Below are 25,023 nucleotides of genomic sequence, written 5' to 3'. Positions count from 1 at the left end.
ATGTGATGTAAGAGTGAAGGGGTTGGATTGCCAGGTCAGTTTACAGTAAACAGGACATTAGTACACTCGTCTGGACCCTGTTTTCTGGAAATGACTCCTTACACTTCAACTTGAAATGAACATATGATGCATGACTCTGTTTGACTTTCCAGTGTAATGTCTGTAGTAATTCCATAAAACACACCTAAAAGATATTGCAATAATCAATATGCATTTCCATGTAAAACTTGACACATCCTATGCAATATTATCTCAGTTGTCCTGATTATTTAGTTTAATGAAAGATTTGTTCGTTATTCAGGACATTAAGATGTGTGTGACTGTGTGTACTTCACAGTGTGTGTGTTTCATGTTCTCTCTGGTCTATTTCTGGTTTTGACATCCTATCCTTGCAGGGACTGCATCAGCTTCAGGGCCAACTTTGGGATTCCTGTCTTACACTTGCTTTCTTCAATCTGCTCTTGTATTCCTGAGAGCAACAAGTTTGTCAACCCTTCATGCTAACCGCATGCCTGTGTACAGTACAGTTCAGTGCTTACTTGAGGCTTGCGTTTACTGTGATGCATGCCTGCTTCGTGCACCCACTCTGCAAAAACAGACTTGTTTACCCATCCAATTTTCTGGCTCGGTCAGAAGAACCATTTGTGTAAGGCAATATACACTGCCTGACAAAGGTCTTGTTGCCTATCCAAGTTTTAGGAACAACAAATAATAACTTGACTTCCAGTTGATCATTTGGAGTCAGAAGTGGCTTATATGAAAGGCAAAGGCCTCTAGAATATGCTTATTTTATTAAAATAAAACATGATCATGACCTCACTAGTAATTATTTAGTTAGGACAGTAAGGTCTGACTTTGCGTAGACTAAAGTCTTGTCACTTAATACAAGTAATGTACTGTACAGAATATAAAGTACAGTGGGGAAAAAATTGTGTATGACTCCCATGAGCTTGGAGCACTGCATCCAAACATCTCTGCAATGACTCAAATAACTTTTTATTAACATCATCTGGAATCGCAAAGAAAGCGTTCTTGCAGAACTCCCAGAGTTCATCAAGATTCTTTTCAAGATTCTGGATTCATTATTAATGCCTCCTCCTTCATCTTACCCCAGACATGCTCAAAAATGTTCATGTGTGGTGACTGGGCTCAATCAAGACTTTTGTCTAGTGTATAGTCTACAACATGAAACTGTCTGAGTGTGTTTTCATTGTTTAGAATGAAAAGTTTTAATTTTAATTGCTCAAGTAAGTGTAGAATTTTGTATGTGCTGTCCCTAAGCCTACCTCTCAAGTGGCGAGAGTTGAGTTGTTAGTGCATTGTTCACAAAGGCGTTAAGAGTTGTTACTAACAACACCACAAGTTCCCTCCTTCAAGTCTCCAGATGTGATTTGGATCTAATTTCCCTCCCTTATTTTTAGCCCATTTTTTGTCAACCATATGAAAATCACAAATTGAATTGTTTAGGTTTCTTTTCTTTCTTTCTTTCTTTCTTTCTTTCTTTCTTTCTTTCTTTCTTTCTTTCTTTCTTTCTTTCTTTCTTGATGTTAATCTAGCTTAATATTTTTTGTCTGTTTTAAGTTAGGTAATTTGAGTTAATTAGATTGAACAAAATATTTTATGGCAGCAGTATTATTTTACAGAGTATGTTTTAAAATGTGATTATAAGTAAAAGTCTAGAAAAAGCCTGTTACATGTTAAAAAAAGAGTACTTTACACCCTATAGAAGAACCATTTTTGGTTCCCAGTGAAACTTTCTCTGAAGAGTTCTTAAAGAACCATTTGTTTCCAAGTGTAAAGAACATTTAAATAATCTAAAGAACTGCTTTTCACTATAAATCCCCTTTTGTTAAAGAAAAAGGCTTTATGGATGAAAAAAGGTTCCGAATGGAATCCCTTAAGGCCAACATACTACAGACACACACGCACACACACACACACACACACACACACACACACACACACACACACACACACACACACATATATATATATATATATATATATATATATATATATATATATATATATATATATATATATATATATATATATATATATATATATATATACTGCTAGCCTATGCTTTTTTTGGTGTAGCCTATACAGTTTTAAAGTGATATTAATTTCAGCTGACCCAGTGTGTCTCACCAACATCAGCCAACTAAACAAATCTCACCCAGACAGCTATCTGGATGTGGGTCAACACAGAAGCCGACAGAAATCAGGTTCACTGCACTACAAAAGCGTCAAACAGGGACAAACCGATTCCTGGTATCGCAATAAAGTGACCTGAACCTTGGGGAAATACCTCAAATAATATGCAATTAACTCACTTTCATTGAGGATCGTGTTTCTTTGCGAGAAGGGATTGTTTTTTTCCTTTCAACCTTTTAAATGGACGGTAATGAGCTACTCCATGTAGGAAACCTTGAAAACTAGTGTAATATTTGCTGGACAAATGGTTTGGTGCGTTTGGCAGTGTGATGTCACGCCCTCGGTGTTCATCCTGTACGTGCAGATGTGAGAGTCGCCAGCCTCTCTCGCCATTTAGCCCGAATCTCAAAAGCAACAATGGATTTTTCAGTCCTTTATATCTCAGTCCATGCTAGTATATTTCACTTGTGTGTGTGTGTGTGTGTGTGTATATATATATATATATATATATATATATATATATATATATATATATATATATATATATATATATAATCACGCTATTTATTTATCAAAGCTGTACATAAATAAATAAAAAACAAATAAGACAAATTATACATTTTAAACAAAATGATTTAAATGTAATTTTTTTTTTAGAAAAAAAAACAGCAATTTTTATTTAATATTTCAAAGAATTGTGAATAATACTGAGGCTGCAAATTCGAAATGCAGGCTAGTTTTAACATGTCAAAATCTCAATGTGTAGCAACTGACGATTTCCATCAAGTCCTGGTTGCTATAGCCTGCATACAAATGTAATGGAAATTTAACACAAGTTATATTTCATTTTATTATAATTTGTGAGCATAACCTTTCTGCAAATGCAGAATAATATATTATTTGCATTTAAAATCTGATCGTTACGTTTACCAATAATTTACTGTTTTTATTGCAGGAAATGATGATTAATGCTACAATAGGCCGTTGTTTTGCAGCTTAAAGACCCTTGCTCTTATTTCAGGGATTTATGGAGATTGATGTACTGATGTAGTGACTCCCCGCACGTAGGCATGCGTGGGGATGCCCACTTGAAACGTGACCTGCATATTTACTACTGCCACCCATTCCCTTTTATTATCTCTGGAGCATTATGTGTGTGTTATTAACGTCAGAAATGATAGTGGAACATCACAACAATATTAACAAATCTTGTTTTATGTAAACGCACTCCTCAAATGTTTAAACACATCGTTTTAAATGTCTAATTCAATATTAATCAATGTTTTGTATTTGTCCGCAAGGTGGCGCATGCGAATGCGTTTAAAAGTAGATACGCCCTCTCGAGCTGCGTCACGTCATCGTGTCGCCGGTTCCGTATTTAAAGCACAGAGGATGAGAGACGTTATGTTAGAGATTACCGGGAAGCGAATAGACGAGGTGTACGAGATATAACCACCGAAAATCGTCGAACAGCTCAAAAAGAAAATCGTTAATACACAGAAGAGCAGTCTTAACTAAAAGGTTTTGTTTTACTAAACAAAACGTGGAATTCCAAAAGCCTCTGTGACCTGCTGCGGTTATCTTGCTGATTGTTCCACATCTTTAAGGAATGCCAAGGGAACTAACCCAAAACAGGATCCAAAAAATCTGGATTCCCTCTAAGGATGACAAGCCTTCAATGCCCCGCGCACGTGAGTGACTGCATATGTTTATTTATTCACTATTTCATAATAAAGAATAGCGAACAAACACAAATGCTGTCTAATATTGATGTTATAAATTTCAATTGCGTTCCTGCATGTATAATAGTCATATATATATATAGATAGATAGATAGATAGATAGATAGATAGATAGATAGATAGATAGATAGATAATGTTTAAGATTATGAATATATAAAGATATTTAAAAAATAAGAAACAACTTGAAATCTTTATAAGAGGACATGGATTAATGTAATATTTGTTCTTTAAAGGTCTGATTTCATACATTTATAACTAAATATGGTCATTTAGAGCATTTATTTTTTCTGAAACTTTTCTTTTTTACTTGCTGTGATTTGAAAATCAGCATTCTTTCATTCATTCAGTCATTTTCGGCTTAGTCCCTTTATTAATTAGGGGTCGCCACAGCGGAATGAACCACTAACTTATCCAGCATATGTGTTACGCAGCGGATGCCTTTCCAGCTGCAACCCATCACTGAGAGTGAAAATCCGCATTTTGCTTTAATATTTATGCAAAATTGTGACATTTTATAATGATGGTCACATCGGTTGCCATAGGAACGGTATTAGTAGTTCCAACATTAGGACATTCTGAAGTTGCTGGCTCACGACTCAAAAGAATTCAAGTGATTCAAAAGATTCTGTTGGCATGGAAACTCTTGCATGGCCTTTGTTAAGGCTGATGACGACACGCATTGAAGCGCGCACTGAATAGGGAGTTTGCAGAGAAATGTTTGCTTTTTCCACTCATAGTGGGTTCTGATTGGTCGAATGTTTTTACCTGGGTTACACGTGAGCGTGATGCCAGCAGGCAGATGCAGAAGAATTACTCATCATATTTAGTGACTGCTGCGTCAGGCATATCACTGTGACCTTCGTGATGTTCAGTTAATTTACTTCAAGAAAGAAACTATATGGCTAAAAAAGAAAAATTGTGAACCAAATTATGTGCAAAAATATTTAATCTAAGTAATATCATAATATTTATATATTAAATATATTAATATGTATAATAAATTATTAATTAATAAATAGTTTAGATTGTATATATTAAATTTATTTGTAATGGCTGTATTTATGTAGTTTTTTTGCAGTTTAGTCAAAAAAATCTATCCAGGATAGTTTTATTTATAGAACAGAATAAAGTTCATTCTGGTTATCAACACAAGACATACAATGACTGATATTCTGATACTGAAATAATAACAAGAAGATAGATAGATAGATAGATAGATAGATAGATAGATAGATAGATAGATAGATAGATAGATAGATAGATAGATAGACTTTTATATTTACAGAAATTTTCAAAGTGTTAATTTTTTTATATAAATATTTTAGATTCCATTTATTAATCATAGGTAGAATAAAAATAATAAGAAAAACATTAATAAAAATGTAAGGTAAAATTAATATAATTGCTTTTTGATCACTGAAATAATTTTTAATACTGAAAATATATTTAATATGTGGATTATAAATAGGTAAATAGAACTTCCACAGATTAAATGTCATAGTTTAATATAATATTTTAATAAATATTCAGAACCAAAAAAAATATATATTAATGTCCAATATGTGAATTATAACTACTATATATAGACAGACATACAGTATGATAGATCTTTGTAAAAGGTAAAAAATATAATATAATTTAATGTAATATAATTTTTATAGTATTTTTTCTATTATGGGATGAATCATCATGCCCCAGATGTATTCCCCAGCGATTCTGTCTGGTCAGTGCATGTGGATCCAGCAGAAGCCTAATAATAAGCTCACAGTCTGTCTCTGCTGACTGAGCTGAGTATGAGCTCATGTGTTTCCGCTGAGGATCTTCTTTAAGGACGTTCTTACAGATTAACCCCGACCACGCTGCTTCACAATCCCATTCCCCATTCACATGGCCGCCTTCCAGTGAACACCTGTAATTCATTCAGAAAAAAACAGCCTGAAAAAAAACTTGTACTTTCTCTCAGGATTTTACTGTCCTATAAACAACATGATTAATAAGAAACACAATCAAAATATACAAATCGTCTTGAATCCCCAGCCTAATGCACCAATGCAAAAATACATATATTTTAAAACGTCAGACATGAACACAAACATTTACTTTCTGCAGGATATATGTGTCTGTGAGTGTACCAGAAAGTGAGACTTATCTGTGTCTGACCCGGTTTAATGCTGGCGTGGAATGTGCACGTGCGTTTTAGCGTAGTAGATGTTTAGTTTTCAATGTGCATCTGTGCGCAAGTGACCTGATCCTTGGCTGACTGTATTAATGGCTCGCAAACTGGCTTCACGTGCTCGAATCATTAGAATGAGAGGAATTAAAGGAAAATGGCATCCATTTCCTTGAAAGCTTTTCAAATACAGGCAAATTCATGACCATGTTTTTCCAATAAATCGCGTGTGTTTGTTGTAATGTATCTTCTTTGTGTTTTTAGCACGTGGAGGCCCTCATTTGGCAAACCCTCCAACAGTGATTGTGATGGTCGGACTTCCTGCTCGGGGCAAGACTTATATGTCCAGAAAACTCACTCGCTACCTCAACTGGATTGGAATCCCCACTAAAGGTACAAAATCAAACATTGTTTATTTAAAAAAAATTATATATATATATATATATATATATATATATATATATATATATATATATATATATATATATATATATATATATATATATATATATATAATAGGGGTCTATAAAAGTAAAAAAAAATTTATGAATCAATTTAGAGAATGTAATACGCTCATAGTTCAATTACAGAAAAGAAAAGAAAGTTTGGGGACTACACAAAAATACATCTGGGTTATTAATGCCATAAACCCTTCAGGTTTAAAAATGCATATTTTATATATATATATATATATATATATATATATATATATATATATATATATATATATATATATATATATATATATATATACATATAATATGCATATAATATGCATTTTCACTGCCAAACATGACATAAATTAATAAATTAGTAGTCATCAAGGGGATCAAGATAAAATAAGTCTCTGATGTCAGCTCAAAATCCTCAAATAATTTTTTATAACTCTTTAAAACTGCCCATTTTAGACTTTCATTCATCCAAGTTGTGCCGGTTTGGTGACTGTCACTTTAAATTTAAATGAGATTGTGCTCCCATCCCTCGTTTCAAAAGAATTTTTTTTTTTAAATCTCCAACAAGTCATGGAGAAAATATATCTTAAATATATCTAACTTATAATTTCATACAAAATAAATTGACCTATATGAAGAAAAGTATCCAACAATGAAGAAAAATGGCCCTCATGCTATTTGTATTTTAAAGGTTGTCTTACTTTGTCACACATAGGATAATAATAATAATTTATGGTAGATTTTAGTAAAACTAATAAAGTGACCCCTTCTGTTATCTCCAACATCATAAATACAGCTTTTATAGCAACACAGTTTTTTTTTTCTTTAAAAAAATTCTGTTTTGTTTTTTTCAATTAATAATTTGCTGAATTTAACTATTGAATATGTCTATTTCTAGTCTTTAATGTTGGCGAGTATCGTCGTGAAGCAGTGAAACACTACAGCTCCTATGATTTCTTCAAATCAGACAATGAGGATGCTGTAAAAATCAGACAGTGAGTTGTCATAATTTCCCAATTTGAACATATTTATGGACTAAACTAATTTACGGGGTTATTAATCATTTTATATTTTGTCAACAGGCAGTGTGCCCTGGCCGCTCTTAGAGATGTCAAGAATTACCTCACTGAAGAGGACGGTCAAGTGGCTGTAAGTATCTGCTGTAGATGTATAAACAGTTAAGACATGCAAGTGCGACTCCATAATAACGAATGTGTCTAATTTTTTCCACAGGTTTTTGATGCAACAAACACAACCAGAGATCGACGAGATATGATCTTGGAGTTTGGTGCAGAAAATGGCTTCAAGGTTGGTTATATTCTCTTGAAGATTACCATTGGGGATAATTAGAGTGACTAAGAGTGCTAATGTGAATGTGCTTCACAGATTTTCTTTATTGAGTCCGTGTGTGAGGACCCAAACGTTATCGCCTGTAATATCCTGGTAAGTTGTAGGACAAACAGTAACTTTATCACTAAAAATAAAGAACATATCTGATCTGCTTGATTTCACATAGTCTGCACAGGATCTAAGTGTTACTTTAAACCCTAAATAGGAAGTTAAGGTGTCATGTCCAGACTACCAAGATTGCAACAAGACAGATGCCATGGAGGACTTCAAGAAAAGAATTGAATGTTACAGAATGAACTATCAGCCTCTTGACCCTGACCAGTATGACAGGTTAGTGTTAGATTAAATTCTACAAATACACACAGTTGGCTGTATAAGCACAACATATAAGACTTTTCATTAAAATATCCACAAAACACTAGAACAGTGTTATATATTTGGCTGACTTATGTACTTACGTGGTCCTAAACATTCCAAACAGTGTTCAAATCCAAAGAAATAAGCAAGTGACATGGACTGTTGTTCAAAATTTTGTTTTTATTATAATGATAATAATAATTAATAATAATTTCTTACATTTATAGCGCTTTTCTGGACACTCAAAGCGCTTCACACATTGGGGGCAATCTCCTCATCCACCACCAGTGTGCAGAATCCACCTGGATGACGTGGCGGCAGCCATATTGCGCCAGACCGCACACCACAAACCAGCTGGTGGAGAGGAGACAGAGTGATAGAGCCAATAATGATATGATAAAAGGGGATGATTACGAGGCCATGATGGACGAAGGCCAGTGGCCAAATTTGGCCAGGATGCTGGGGTTAAACCCCTACTCTTTTTGAAAGGACATTCTGTGCTTTTTTTACCGACCACGAGAGTAAGGACCTCAGTTTAACGTCTCATCCCAAAGACGTTGCTCACTGAGCAGTATAGAGTCCCCTTCCCTATACTGGGGCGTTAAGACCTTAACAGACTGCAGGTTGATGACCTGCTGGTGTCACTAAGAACTGATAATAAGCCTTGAATAATTTAGCTCATTCATGAACAGGATTTCTTCAGGAGTCTCGCAGGATATAATAAAGATGACAACTCCCATGATTCCACACTCAGTCATGGTGTCATTAAAATATGCCTTTGTTTGTTGTGAATAGTGAAGAAAATGGCATACTGTGCCTTTAAATTAGCAACTTTTGGCATCTCAGAAACATGCATGTTACATGTTAAAAGTTTGTTTACAGATTAGGATTGCCCACTACTGGCCTGACACTTTTAATAATTTTTAAAGAAGTATGTGTTTCGCACATCTTGTACACTAAATGTTTTCAGTGGTTTTCCATTTTATTGCATCATCGTCCTGGCACAGGATCAACCACTTCTTCTTGCTTGTCCCAACAGAAGCTTGTCCTTCATCAAAGTGATTGATGTCGGTCGCAGATTCCTGGTCAACCGCATTCAAGACCACATCCAGAGTCGCATCGTGTACTATTTGATGAATATCCACGTGCAGCCGCGCTCCATTTATTTATGCCGCCATGGCGAAAGCCAGCACAACCTCCAGGGTAGACTGGGAGGAGATTCTGGTCTGTCTACACGAGGACGAAAGGTACTGCTATGCTCTTAAATCTCAGCTTGTGCAATTACTTTTTAATAATAGTCCTGGTTTCGTTTATTTAAAATGACACATAACCTTGTAAGTCGTCATAGGCAGGCGTGTTTAGACCAAGAAGCTCAGTTTGATGCCAGGGACAGTGTTTGTAAAGTTTGAAACAGAGTGTACTGGCCAGGAGCATTAAATTATACAACTATGTTTCCCTGTAGTTCGCAGGTGCTCTTGCTAAGTTTGTGGAGGAGCAGAATTTGAAGGATTTGAAGGTTTGGACCAGCCAGCTGAAGCGTAGTATCCAAACAGCAGAGGCTCTCAATGTGCCGTACGAACAGTGGAAAGCCCTCAATGAGATTGATGCCGTAAGTTATCCTGCATTCATCCCTGGATTGTTTTTCTGTTATGGTGCTCTGTTAAAAAATGTGTCAATTGTGTTCCAGGGTGTGTGTGAGGAGATGACCTATGAAGAAGTCAGGGAGAGGTTTCCCGAGGAGTTTTCTCTTAGAGATCAGGACAAATACTACTACCGCTACCCTTCCGGAGAGGTACCAACAGAACAAACATATACATTTTAGTATGATAAAAAGGAGAAGGTGTCTTTAATAAATGGTTTGTTGTTTTTCAGTCATATCAGGATTTGGTTCAGCGTGTGGAGCCGGTGATTATGGAAATGGAGCGACAGGAGAATGTTCTGGTCATCTGTCACCAGGCGGTGATTCGATGCCTACTCGCCTATTTCCTTGACAAAAGTGCAGGTGAGATTCTTCATCCAGTTGTTTATGCAGAAATAGTCATGTTAGGCTTTACTACAAAATTTCAAACTCAGGAAGAGAAGCTTGACAAACATTCATATAAACATTAATGAGCTAGCTGTTGAAGTCCATTTGTTTGACCTATAAACTTAAAAATACTATATTTTGAATAGCGAATTGAAAAAATGTTGCAGTAAAGGGCTTGATTTTACGAATGCTACTGTATGAGAGGCCATTTAGGAATTGTTTTAGAAGTGTGCGCACATGCTTATGGACTATAGGTCTCGAATTCGATTCCTGAAGGGCCGCAGCTCTGCACAGTTTTGCTCCAACCCTGATTAAACACAGCTAATCAAAATAATCGAGGTGTTTAAAAGAGTCATGAACACCTTGATTAGTTGGATCAGCTGTGTTTGATCAGGGTTGGAGCAAAACTGTGCAGAGCTGCAGCCCTCCAGGAATCGAGATCACCATTTTTTCAGTTTACACACAGACAATAATGATATCGTTTTTGAAGAAATTCACACTTTGAAAAGTTTTTTGGCCCCCCAAATGCTGCCATTGTGTTAAAGATGAGCCAAAACGCATAGATTTAAGTAAAAAAAACTCTGTAAGTTCAGAATTTAGAATCATGTAAATAGTTTTTTTGGTAAACTATCCATTTAAATTCCCTCCTTCATTTGTATCACTCCACTTTTCCATCCTCATTTAGCAGTGCAGCCTTACTGACATTTAATTTCCTGTTGCCAGATGAGATGCCATATCTGAAGTGTCCTCTCCACACCGTACTCAAGCTGACCCCAGTGGCTTACGGTACACTATTTTTACTTCACAATATCTGACATACGTAATGTGAAGGTATAATCCAGACTAATTGTTTTAATATTTTGTATTTCAAAAGGATGCAAAGTGGAATCTATCTCTCTGAATGTGGAGGCAGTGAACACACACAGAGAAAGACCAGAGGTAAGCACACACTCATAGTCACATATACTGTAGTTTTCCCATTTTCTGGACATATTAGGTGTGTTAAGATTTGTTTTATGCTGGGTCCAAACAAAAAATTGTCATTTAGAGCATTTTTTTAAATCAGAAAATGACAACCGAAATTGCAATTGCAAATGTTTTTCTTTGTTGTAATTGGAAAATCAGGGTTATTCCACCAAATATTGATTCCTTAACTCTTCGAAACACAAAACCAGTCATGAGGGTCAATTTTTGGAAATTAAGATTAATACATCACTTGAAAGCTGAAAAATGTACATTTCAATTCATGCATGGTTCAATGTACGGGAATAATATTTGGCTTAGATCTGAAAATTTGGAATCTGATATAAATAAATATTAACTTAAAAATAAATATTATAAGTTGTCCAAATAAAGCTCTTAGCAATACTCACTAGTAATTTAAAAAATGGGTTATGATTTATTTATGGTTAGAAAATAGACAAAATGTCTTCATGGAACAAGATCTTCACTTAATTATCTATTTAGATTTTTGGCATAAAAAATATCTTTAATTTTGACTCTTTCAGGGTATTTTTGTCTATTCCCTCCAAAATACCCATGCAACATAAGACATATTGCAATCTATTTTTGTCATCCATGGTCACAAATGTAGTACAATCTTTGACAACATGGCTTTGTTTTGTTATTTTATGAAATTAAAAATCTCTAAATGACATTTTTATTTAAAATTAGGAAGACATGTCATCAGTAATTTAACAGAACAAGATTAAAAGGATAGTTTACACACAGACAAAAAGAAAACAAGCATTGTATAAAAATGGAGAGCCCACTTGATGATAATTCTACATTTGTCTGGATTTTTGTTTTACATTTTTAGTCGTGAATAAAATTTAAGGAAATTGTTCACACAAAACTGACAATTCCATCATCATTTAGTTGGTCCAACCCTTTATGAGTTTCTTTGTTATGTTGAACACAAAAAGACACTTTGAAGAATGCTGAAAACCTGTAACTAATGACTTCCATACAGAAGGAACGTGAAACCACTTTGAAATAACTAAATGACAGAATTGTCAGCTTTAGGTGAACCCATGCGTTTAAGTGTTACTCACAGCTATAATAACTATATAAAACCAGACAAACATAAATTTCTCTAATGGCCTCTTAATTTCCCCCAAAGCTATAAATACACACAATAGCTATTCAGATTGCGATCTTTCTTTTAAATCATCTAAATCTCTTCCTCCAGGAGGTGAAGCGAGGCCCAAGCACTCTGATCAGGAGAAACAGCGTGACTCCTCTCACCAGCCATGAACCTTTTAAGAAGCCTCGTATCGATGGTCTGGATGAGCCAATCATCAGAGAAGTGATGCCGGCTCAACTTGCTCTCTGCTCAGCCTCACACACCACACTGGCTCTGTCCACACAGGTGAGAAATAAACACCCGTCCTGTGCCTGAACTTCACTCTCATAACCTTCCAGTCACAAACTAATCATTTCATGCTTTCCTTTTTTCACATTCTCTTCCTGTTTCTCTCTGTTTCCCTGAACCTGTCCTTCCTCATTCACGTTTATGTGCTACAGAACTGGCTTAGCGAAGCTTGTCTGTAAGTATTTCCTCCTCCTGTTTCTTTCTTGTCATCTTCAGATCAAATTTCCCCTATCAAACCCGACCAGCTTGAGCATCACATAATTTACCCAACATCCTTAAAGGAACAGTTCACCCACAAAATTCAAATGTAGTCTTTATTATGTTGAAGACTAAATTTTTTTATTTACATAGTTCAAGTAGTTCAACATTCTTCTAAATTCCTTATTCTCTGTACAACAGGGTGAGTAAATAACAAAATTAAAAACGTTTTGGGTAAGCTGTCCCTTTAAATTGACCATACATTAAATCATACATAGGCTTATTGTTATTATTTAAAAGGATAGTTCATCCAAAAGTGGAAATTTTGTTATTATTTACTCAACATTTACTCGTGTCAAAACTGATTTACTTTAGATTTTTGGAAGAATGCTTAAAAGAATGCTTGTGTATCTGTCAATTGGTGATTCATTTAAACTAAGTGTGACATCCATAATATTACCTGACCCGTGCTATATTTTGTAACTTGATCTTTGATGTCAAAGATTCACCAATCATAACCATACTTATTTGCATATCAAAGTCTTAAAGCTACAGTAGCAGTCTTGTTTGTTTAAAAGTAAGGATGAAAAATGTCACTGTGAAAAAAAAATTACAACTCCTTTCACAGATAAATTTGCAGTACTGGCCTTTTAAAGGTGGCACTAATGACAAAATACTATAGTTACAGTACACTTTGTCTTTAAATAGATTTTCATTATCTACTTTCTCATTTGTTCTACCCTTTTCTTTCTCTTCCTCATCTTTTGCATGCTTAAAGACGCTCTTTTTTACATTACCTACAAGTGGTGTCAGTCCTGCTCTTTCAGAGGTAAAGCTCACTGAAGCTTATGTTGTAGATTAGCTAAATAGAATAGCATATTATCAATTATGAATATTTTAAGGTTTTGATGGACTTTGCGTGACATATTTGAAGAGGATTGCTAAGTATCTGTGTAGGGGATGGGGGTGTGACATCACCGCTGTAGCGTCGCGGTGGCTGACGAAATTAAATTGCCTTACTTTGAGGCCACTGTGCAATACCCCCTATAAAAAAACATGGTTTTACTACAAATGAATTAGAAAATTTTGTAGATTAGCAAAATATTAGTACAGCAAATTAAAATGTGTCAGGTTTTACTAGTTTAAACCAAAAAAACATGATGAGCAAACAGTCATGCAATTTTTTTCATGCAATTTCAGAGTAAAAATGCAGTTATACAAATCAAAATCAGTTTACCAAAAACACTGTTGGGTTAATTGCTTCAAAATAGTAAATACTTACTTAATTTAATCACTGTCTGAAAAGTAAATCTATATATTTGACTCCAAGTCTAGACTAAAAGTCCAAATAAATAACATAAATATAAATAAAACTCTTAATTTTTTTAAATTGGAGTGCATTTTTAGGACCTTTTATTTATATATTTTCTAATTAACACTTACATTTGAAATGTACTTAATGAGGAATCTTTTTTAGTAGAAAAATAGTTTCTGTCAGCTTCAATTATTAGCCCAAATTAACCAAAAATATGAAATAAACTCACACGGAATGCTAAATATCTACATATTTAGCATTCCTTCAGTGTTTGTCATGTTTCATAGCTTCCATTTGTTGTTGAAATTCTCAGTATTTTGTGAAAGCAGCTTTCATGTGGACTTGCCAAAAGCAACAGTTTTTGTTATGCTAAATGCTGTTATGCTATTAGCTACCAGCTAAGTGTTTGAGTAGTCATTCAGTTCAGTGAATAACCAATCGCTTGACCTTCTTTCTTCTGCAGAACCTGAAGAAATGCTGTATAGAGTGCCATGAAGCCCCTCAGCTTTGCCTGTGAGATTATTCGGCTGTAAAGCTTTACTCGACGTGGAAGAGTTTCCTGTCAAGCTGCTTCCTCTCCTTTTCCCACATAAAAAAAGAAATGGACCCTTGGGTTTTTCCTATTTGTAAGGAATGCACATACTATGTGGTTTGTACTAGTAAGGAGTTTTTGGATATAAAGTGTATCCAGAGCACAGTGACAGGGATTACCAATTTATAACCCCCCACCTCCCCTGACATTTTTGGACACTATTCCCTGTTTATATAACAGGATACCACTTGTTAATATTTGAATTCTGGTCTCATCCAGATGTGTAACACTGATGGTAAGAATAAGCCCTGTGATTTCGAGAAGACGACGCTAAAAAACAGACCAAAGATCACCCACGGATGTTAGTGGGCTGATTTGTGTCCATTCTGCACTCGCTATCATATGCTGCAAACTAAATTGCACATTCTAATTGCACATTTAGATCATTTGCATTTGTTTGTCTTCATTTTTTTTGAAGGGCAATAACGAATATTACAAATTTCGTTCTTTTTAATGCTGCTGGCTGTTTTCAAGGCTGTTTAAAAGTTCTCATGTCGTCTGCTGCAGTTTCACGTGATTTGTGTTATGATATGGATTGTGAGTGTGTGTTTTTATGTGTGTAATTTGTGTGCTTCGGAGACCTGATGACAAGGTCAATGCGTAAGGTTATGAAAACAGGGTGTTTTATCGAGTGTTTGGATGGGACGAAGTGAAACAGTGTTTATATTTGTTGTTTATATCTAATGTGTTTTATGGCGTGATAAATATCAGATACAATTTTTTTATACTGTTCATTTATTAATTCCCTAGAGTGCCTAGTGCTTGAGCTATCAGGCCAGAGCTGCTTTTTGTATTGTAATGAGAATTCTATACAGTATATATATAAAATTTATATATATATATAAAAAATGTAACATTTGAAGTAGCTTTAGCTTTATCATTTCAATTTCTTGTCACAGCCACAAGAATTTAAACTAGCATTTGATATAATATGTATGTACAGATTTATCCTCTTAACCAAATGTTTACAATTTAAATATATAGTAGATTTTTGTAGAAAGGGAGTGAAATTTGAAGAACCGGCTTTAACTGTAAATGGATGTTTCTGAGAAGAAGTCTAGTTGTTGCTTTGTAATATAAAACAATTAAGTTCATCACACGACTAGGTGCAATCTTGTATATTGGCTCTTAACTGTAATTCATGTTTGCTTCTGATACTTGAACCTTATTTTGTAATATCTTTCCTTTTTTTGTTAAAATAATATTTATTTATTTGTACTAGTCTGTGTTTCATGCACTTTGTTCATAACTGAGATTCTAGAGCATATCAGCAAATACAATTGTTTCTTTCTGAAGAAAGTGAATTATCTATATGCGATTACCGAATCAATAAAGAGTCTAAAAGAGAATGTGTGGGTTTTTGTTTTTGTAAAAAAAAAAAATAATAAATAATAATAATAAAAAATTTGTTTCTTTGTCATTTTTCCCTTTGAGTGTAAAGTTACATTAAGCCAGAGATGTCCAAACTCTGTCCTGGAGGGCTGATGTCCTGCATAGTTTAGCTCCAATTTTCTTCAACACACCTTCCTGGATGTTCTAGTACAGGTGTGGTCAACCCTGTTCCTGGAGAGCCACCTTCCTGCAGATTTCAGTTGCAACCCATATCAAACACATCTGCCTGTAATTATCACGTGGTGTTCAGGTCCTAATTAATTGGTTCAGGTGTGTTTGATATGGGTAGCAACTGAAATCTGCAGGAAGGTCGCTCTCCAGGAACAGGGTTGGCCACCCCTGTTTTAGTATACCTAGAAAGAGCTTGATTAGCTTGTTCAGGTGTGTTTAATTGGGGTTGGAACTAAAATATGCAGGACACTGGCCCTCCTGGACAGAGTTTGGACAACCCTGCATTAAGCTAAACGGGCGAGAACACTTTTAGCTTAGCATAAATCCTGGAGTTTGATTAGATCATTAGCATCTTACTCGAACTTGACCAGAGTTTAGATAACTTTACTATTTAAACCTTGAATCATCTGCAGTGTGCTCTACGAGTGACAGAAAATTAAAAGTATTTTCTAGGCCAGTGTTTCTCAACCATGTTCCAGGAGGGCCACCAGCTCTGCACATTTTTCATGTTTCCTTAACCAAACACATCTGATTCAGATGATCTCATTAGCAGAGACTGAAAGACCTACAATGGGTGTGACAGACAATGGAGACATCCAAAACATGCAGTATTGGTGGTCTTCCAGGAACGTGGTTGAGAAACACTGTTCAAGAAACTTTGCTGCTGTACAATAGCTGCAAAAAGCACAATGGTATTACGCAGCCCTGTTAAGTAGTTACCTAGCTGGTGACTATTTTTAGGGGATGGTTAATATCATTGCTCTTGCTGCATCCTTGGTACAGCAGCAAAGTTCCTTCATTATCATACAAAAATGAGTATAGACCATTTCAGTGTGGTGATATCATTGGCTCATGAACATTTCCTGCTTTTTATCAAACTAGGCCTTTCATAAGTGTAACAAGAGGCAATCATAACGTATTGTTAAAAACATTAATCATAAAGATTATTTATCAACGTGGCACTTTTTGAATTCATTGTTTTTGTTTACATCCCTTTAAATGGTTTTCCTATCCATATTGGCCTAGAAAATAGCAACATTTAATTTTCTCTCCGTCTTAGTAAACAATTTATTAAAGTGTCATGCTTTAATTGGAAATTATATTTATATTAATATATTATATTTATTATTATATTTATTATGTGGGTGTGAATGTGAGTGTGAATGTTGATGGGTTGCAGCTGGAAGGGCATCCGCTGCGTAAAAAAAACTTGCTGGATAAGTTGGCGGTTCATTCCGCTGTGGCGACCCCGGATTAATAAAGGGACTAAGCCAACAAGAAAATGAATGAATGACTATTATATTTATTATAAATATAACATATTTTTTGTAAATTATAAATATCACAGACCTGCCAGTGTGGTTTCAGCTCTGACACAACTCCCTCACCTCAATCAGCACGCCGATCGGGGCCAGCTGAGACTCGTTGGGAAAGGGAAATATAAGGCACGACGCCAGGAGGAAAGGAGAGCATGTTTTGACTGATGGCTCGCGGCAGTCCCCTCTCCAGCTATCCACGATCGGTACTCCACTTCCCCAAATCAGACCTGTGCAAACTGGGACTTGGGCTGCCACGGACACCTCGCCCTGCACTGTAAATAAACATTTCTCTGTGTGATCCCCCACCTGCGACAATATAAAATAAATAAATAAATAAATAAATAAATAAATAAATAAATAAATAAATAAATAAATAATCCAGGGGTAACTTAACCTTATCTTGGAGGGCCGGTGTCCTGCAGATTTTAGTTTCAACTTTCCTCAGCACACCTGTAGTTATGTCTTTTTCTAAAATAAACCCTAGCAAGAGCTTGATTAGCTAGCTCAGGTGTGTCTGATTGGCATTGGAAGTAAACTTCACAGGACACCAACCGTGAAGGAGTTTGGGCGCCACTGGTCTAAATATGATTTACGCTAAGCTAATTGCTATCACCAGATCCAGAGATCAGCTGAATGGATTCAAAAAATGGTAAAACCCAATCTATTTAACTTTAGGGGAGTTGTAAATTGAGACTGTTCCTTTAAATGGTCAAATAAAGAACAGCAGCAGCAACATATTTTCCGAATTCCCTGCAGCGTTCGGTCAGTTTGTTGTTTTTATCTAGTTACACAGCAGTGTGATTCTCTAAAACCACATCCGCCTCATTTCTAATAAGCATTGTCTGTGTTTTTATGGCCAACTTGCTTTGCTTACTTTGTGGAACAGCAGTGTATTGCCTTACTGGAAACTTGTTGTATACCCAGTCAGCCATTCATTTAACATTCAAATTATTGCGAGAAGATGCCATTTGCATGTCACCTCAGTCACACGGAGTCTGTCACATGTCAACTGTTTGGGTCAACAGGAGGACAATATTAGATGAAGTTCATGGGATTGTTTAATAACCAGTGCAATAAATACAAATTCTGGTTTCAGGACCTGCACACACTTAAGTTTATTTTGTAATAATTACAATACAATGTGATAGCTTTGCACAGACATAATTTGTTTTAGTTTACCTTATGCATGTTTTTTTACACTATAAAATAATTGTACTTTAATAATGACTTTAATAATTGTACTTTAATTGTACTTTAAAAAATAGTAAACCTATTGCTACTTGAAACTATTAAGTGGATTTAACTTATTTTTGTAATATTTATGCATATAGTTTGAGTAAACCAGTTGCCTTACATTTATTAAGTGAACTAATATTTTTTTACAGTGTAGAACATTCCTTCATTTAAATAAACTGTTTTGAAACAATAATAAAATAACTTTGCATAAACATAATTATTAGTTTGATCTTAATTTGAAAATATTTGCATTAATGTATTTGTCTGTTTTGATTATTAAAATAATTTTGCATAATATTTATTTATTTATAAATACATTCAGCATTTTCAATATGAATATTTATGTTTAGGTTTATTACTTTTTGTTTGTTTGTGCCAGTTTACATTTAAAAAGATTAAATTTCTGAGTTGAAAAAAAAAAACATGCTCCTTGTTTCAAAACTGGAAAGTTTTGTTTTTATATTTTGTTTTAGTTTACAGTCCATTTAAAGACATAAAATAACTGCAAACACACTATATTAAATTTGCAGCACCTTCATAAATAAAGCATACATTACATTAAAGTAATTAATGCACTCAGTTTTATTTTTATCACTTAAATATTATATTACTTAAAATTTTATACTTTGTTTTTATAGCTATTTTCCTTACGTTAGCGTATAGCTTTGTATACTAACTTCGCTCTCTGCTGGTTCTGAATATTATGTCTAAAATTTGTAAATATAAACCTTTTATATGGAGAAACTTCCCACATTTAAAAATTACAATAACAAATTGAAATGTGATTGAAACATTCTCTTATTTGAGTAAAAGTCAGTAATAATTCTGTTCAATTCATGCTTATTTCTATTCATTCATTCATTCATTTTCTTGTCGGCTTAGTCCCTTTATTAATTCGGGGTCACCAAAGCGGAATGAACGCCAACTTATACAGCAAGTTTTTACGCAGCGGATGCCCTTTTAGCTGCAACCCATATCTGGGAAACATCCACACACACTCTCATACACTACAGACAATTTAGCCTACCCAATTCACCTGTACCGCATGTCTTTGGACTGTGGGGAAAACCGGAGCACCCGGGATAACCCACACGAAAGCAGGGAGAACATGCAAACTCCACATAGAAACAGGGAATTCAGACACTGGCCATTAAAATGTCATTAAAATTCCTATTATACAGTATTTACCACCATTATTGTCTGTGGCACTAATATTGGACATCATAATTTAAAAAAATTACCTGCAATCAAACAAAAATCTTTAAAGGGTAATCCTAAAATAACACCCTAAATTTACTTAATTATGCCTCTTGCATTAAAACGAGCATGTGGTAAATGACAGTGCGGTTCAAAAGTGTATGTGACAGTTGTCAGGGAGCTCTAATGGTTATTTATAGCTCAGTGTTTTGTCTGAGCTCTAGGCTAAAGAGATGGAGAACACACATCAGCTTTGCAAATCAGATCACTGTTCAGTCAGTCAGGTCATCAATGTGACAGATTATAACAGGAGATGAACTCTATGCCTCCAGTTATTCATGTGCAGATGGATACTGTACTGCACGGTATGGAAAGCTCACATGACTGTTTCCTTTTTTTTGGAAATGTCAATAACATCTGCGACTCGTGATTGTGGTAGGCAGCACATATTCTTGCTCGCTCACAATATTTCAGCTTAGTCTCTAATTTATCAGGGTCACCACAGCGGAATGAACTACAAATTACTCTGGTATATGTTTTGTGGCGGATATGCCCTTCCAGCCACAGTAAGCAAATATCTTAAAATAAAAACAGCTTGTTATTAGACTTGCAAAATGGAGAAAATATAAACTGAAAATAATTATAATATTAACAACAATAATAATAACAACAACAATATAATAACAATAATAATAATAATATTTAAAAATTCCTTTTTGTTACCTTTATTGCCAAACAGGATGTTGAAAGGTTTATCCTTGTATAGCCATTGGTTTAAGTGATGTGAATGGATCATAATGTGCTAGCATGCTAATGCTAGTCAGTTGCGGGTGGAATTAAGGTTGCAGATTTACATTGCAGTAAACATTTTTAATGCCTAAATCATTTAACTATATGATTGTAAACAGTATTTCTTGTTTAATGTATAATAGAACATGCCTGACAAAGTGTAGTAGACCAAAAGGTTAGAGTCATACCCTAAAATAGAAGAACTTTACACTTTTCTGTAGGCTAAAAACCCTTTAATGCTGAAATAGTTCTTTGTGTAAGAGATTCTAGGGACTGAAGAGATTCTGTTAGATTACTCTTCAGAAGAGATTCTGAAGAGATTCTGTTAGAGATTCTGTTATTCTGTTCTATTTCCCGCCTTTTTGTTTTTCAAATCTGTAACAGTCACAGCACTTCATTACTATCTTTTTTGGAGTAAATCCTTCACAAAAATGTTTTTAAAAGTTTCTTAACTCACATTAACAGTTCTATTTAGAACTATAACACCCTCCAGAACCATTTAATCCTGAAATGGTTTGGAGTTTGGGATTCTTTATTTCCCACCTTTTTATTTTTCATATTTATAACTGACAATCATGATCTACAGAAACTGTAAACACTCTCTCTAATATAATACTTTTAAATTATAACTAAGCTATTTTGTTGTTTGTTTGTTTTTAGTTAATCAGAACATTCGGACATCTTTGTTCAGCTGAAGATACCTCTGGGTAAGTGGCAGAGAATCAAAGCCTATAAGATATATAAAGCAGACAGAATAATAAACAATATTAGTAAATAATATATACAAATGATAATAGTCAAATAATAAAATAAATACAACATTCTATATTAAGAAAAATTACTTATTTGAAAGTTATAAGGTCCTAAATGGCACTTTAAAAGCTTGGATATTTTTTAGAACGATATGGAAAAGTTTTGTTTATGACCAAAAAGGTTCTTCTATTGTTATAAGCTGAAAATTTTTAAAACAAGAATGTACTAATCATTTATTTTTTCCTGGTTTTATTCCCATTTTGATTTTGAATTATTTTTCTTTCTCATAAACTGTTTAATAAAAATTATTGAAAGCAAAAAATTTGTTATAATCTTAATCCATATGGATGAAGATTTATTTTTTGCTCATCTTTGTACTTTTTCTGACTGTGGTTGGAGGAAGTTAGATCAGAGTCATAATAATAATAGTGAAACCACATGACTTCCTGTGGGCAGAACTGACATAGATGTGCAACGGGCGAGAAACTTCAGTAGCTCTCATAAAACAAAGACGACAGTAATTACTTTGGAAACTTGTTCTTGTCTATTCAGTGCTTCATTAACATGCTCAGAGAGACGCTTTAAAGTTGGACTGACAGTATGAAGCTTCTGTGAGGTGACTGTTTTAGATATTTTAGTCTCTGGAAAAACCTTTATAACATGTAAGATCTATTAGGCTAGTGGTGGAATTTGATGAAAACGTAGTTTTGAACTGCCAACTTATTTAGAGTCATCTATTTTAAAAGGTCACTGTTGAAAACAATAGCAATAGTTTTACTGGTTATGATAGAAATTGCATTGGTTTAAATGTAAATTCCTAATGAGTACTAGCTGGCTATAGCAAGTTAAATCCAATAAATAATTGATTATTTCTCAGAATACACTAGAAACTGGTTTTAAAATGAATGGTTTGTAGTATTTTAATGGTATTCTTTTGTCATTAGAGCTTGAGTTTCTATTGCTTTTTGATATTAGGGTTGTTTCCTAGTGATGGATTGCCGCTGGAAGGGCATCCTCTGCATAAAATATATGCTGAATAAGTTGGCAGTTCATTCCGCTGTGGCAACCCCAGATTAATAAAGGGACTAAGCTGAAAATAAAATAAATGAAAGAATTAATATTAGGGTTGTTGTTTTTTTCCCCCTCTATTTCGTTTTTCAAAACCCCTCAATACTGATTTTCTGGAATTCAACCATCAAATAGACTGTTAAAATATAATTATTTATTATACAATTAACCATACTTGTCAAAGCACTTAATTACTGATTTTTGGAGCTCAACAATCAACCTTTGCTCAAAAACATGGCCGCTGTATTGCTTCATTTGCTAAATTAGTTAATGTGAATATTTTCTAAAACAATCTGTGGACGAGCTCTGCTCTTAATGTCTTTTTAAATGACAGTTAAATTCAAATGAATCAAGTTTTCATATTTCATTTTCCAAAACTTAGCAAACGCCCTGAACATTCTCGTAGCCTAATAGCATAACATCATGTTATAAACAAATCAGATCATATTAGCAATTTCCATAGCAGCTTGACAACAATAAAACGTTGTGGAAAATAGTAGCTTTGAATTGAATTAGCTAACATGAATGAACGGTTAACTGGTGACTTATACTTTAGCATGCAGTTATCATAGCTTCACACACGCGTCACAGCCATTAGCATTCGTCTCCAAGCTCGTACAAAACTTCTCCTGTCTGGGGCTGCTAAAATGAGTTTATAGCTGTTCTCCAGGCTGATTTGACATGATCCTGCTAAGCTCCAGCTCTTTAAATAGAGCTGTAATTCTTTAGCGATTAGTTCAGTGCCGTGACTTAGCATGGGTAGCAACTAACACGTAACCTGGATCAGTTTTTTTCATTTGATTAGTCATGTAAATCAATTAGCTGCAATCAAGTCATTTGTGGATTAAAGAAAACCATGTGCTAAAGTGAGTTTTGCCTTAGAAATGCTAATATAATAATGTATTTTAATCGTATTGATGTCTACTGTGCGTTTGGGACAGGGGTTTGCGTAAAAGCCTGAGTCAGATCTTTTGTTAGATCTCGTAAGGACAGGAAGACCCGTTTTTAATCCGGTCAGCCAGAGGTTTACCTGCGTCACCAGGCCTAAAATGACAACAAAGCTACGTGGTCTGAAGAAGAAGCGACCTGTGTGCAATTTTATCAAAGATTATAGACTTAATTGCACATTGAACCCCACATAAAACTTTATCTGTGCTACAGAGTCTGTTTATTACCTGTCTGCAGACTAATATGATTTTTAATTTGCTTTATGATTGTATTTAATAACATTTTAAACTGGCAAAATAAGTAACAATTTAACAACATTTTGATTTACAGATTTTTCAAAATTATATTTTTATTTAGTTAGTTTTAATTTGTTTACAGTTTTACTTTAAAATTATTTCAAATGTTTAGTTATATTATGTGTTTTTGCCCTTTAAAAAATATTATGAACTTTTTTTATGAACTTTAACTTATTCCTGTTAGTTTGTTTATTCCTTGACATTTAATTAGTATTAGTAAGATTTAATTAGTAATCTAGTATTCAACATTTAATTTAATTGTAAAACAACAACAGCAATACTGTTTCAAATAAAACAGTCATGACTACAAAAAATCCTCTTTCAATATAAATAAATAAAATAAATAAATAAATGAAATAAAAATAATAATAAATAAATAAATAAATAAATAAATAAATAAATAAATAAATAAATAAATAAACATTCATTCATTTAATTCATTTTCTTTATAGTCCCTTTATTTATCCAGGGTCGCCACAACGGAATGAACCACCAACTTATCCGGCACATTTTTACTCAGCGGATGCCCTTCCAGCCGCAACCCATCTCTGGGAAACATCCACACACACTCATTCACACAGATCCACTATGGACAATTTAGCCTACCCAATTTACCTGTACCGCATGTCTTTGGACTGTGGGGGAAACCGGAGCACCCGGAGGAAACCCACGCGAACGTAGGGAGAACATGCAAACTCCACACAGAAACGCCAGCTGACCCAGCCGAGGCTGGAACCAGCGACCTTCTTGTTGTGAGGCGACAGCACTACCTACTGCGCCACTGCGTTGCCTTCCGCTGAACTGTCTTTCCATTATTAAATTGCCACGTTTAAGGTCTAATTTCTTCAAAAAGTAGTGATAATCATTGCCTGGTAGATATATAAAATGGATCTCAGACAGGACAAGAAGCGCTGCAAACAAATAAATAAATAAATAATGATCAATTATACACTAACACACATTCATGTACTATAAATGTAAATCTATTTATGGGTCAGAGATACAATGTCATATTTTTGCAGAAAGAAATTAAATGGAACTCACCCTATTGTATGGGGAAAAAACTGTATTACTATTGTATTGTTTTAAAATGTACTGTATGTTAATGCATTTTTAGTAC

General features: G+C 34.3%; 2 protein-coding genes across 8 annotated transcripts in view; both read left to right on the top strand.

Annotated features, from left to right (window-relative positions):
• The first annotated feature begins 3,561 nt into the window (after positions 1-3,561).
• On the top strand, positions 3,562-16,083 carry pfkfb3 (6-phosphofructo-2-kinase/fructose-2,6-biphosphatase 3). 4 transcript variants are annotated; one of them, NM_213397.1, is given in 17 exon segments: positions 3,577-3,848; positions 6,335-6,463; positions 7,421-7,517; positions 7,605-7,671; positions 7,756-7,830; positions 7,909-7,965; positions 8,078-8,202; positions 9,269-9,476; positions 9,692-9,838; positions 9,917-10,021; positions 10,102-10,231; positions 10,979-11,041; positions 11,130-11,194; positions 12,447-12,626; positions 12,782-12,804; positions 13,606-13,656; positions 14,606-16,078. In NM_213397.1, coding segments are annotated over 17 exon segments (1,611 nt in total). In that variant the 5' UTR covers positions 3,577-3,766; the 3' UTR covers positions 14,613-16,078.
• A 1,681-nt stretch (positions 16,084-17,764) lies between these two features.
• tmem110l (transmembrane protein 110, like) overlaps positions 17,765-25,023 on the top strand; it is a 220,690-nt gene continuing 213,431 nt past the window's right edge. For 2 of the 4 annotated variants that reach the window (XM_073945732.1, XM_073945735.1), the window contains exons 1-2: positions 17,765-17,890; positions 21,499-21,545. The gene's annotated coding sequence lies outside the window, so the exon portion shown is untranslated. Of the gene's footprint in view, positions 18,266-21,498; positions 21,546-25,023 lie in introns of all 4 variants that reach the window. The other 2 variants (XM_073945734.1, XM_073945730.1) reach the window with 2 other exon arrangements.

This window comes from Danio rerio, chromosome 4, assembly GCF_049306965.1.
Source record: "Danio rerio strain Tuebingen ecotype United States chromosome 4, GRCz12tu, whole genome shotgun sequence".
NCBI lineage: Eukaryota > Metazoa > Chordata > Actinopteri > Cypriniformes > Danionidae > Danio > Danio rerio.
Note: the sequence above shows the minus strand (reverse complement) of the source record. Positions and strands in the feature narration are given on the sequence as shown.

Bases quoted from the DNA above. Each gene is read 5' to 3' on its own strand.
- pfkfb3 (XM_005164819.5), top strand. From the start codon at position 3,767: ATGCCAAGGGAACTAACCCAAAACAGGATCCAAAAAATCTGGATTCCC. The intron at 8,203-9,268 runs GTTAGTGTTAGA...TTGTCCCAACAG, and splicing joins GACCCTGACCAGTATGACAG to AAGCTTGTCCTTCATCAAAG. The intron at 12,627-14,605 runs GTGAGAAATAAA...TTTCTTCTGCAG, and splicing joins CACTGGCTCTGTCCACACAG to AACCTGAAGAAATGCTGTAT.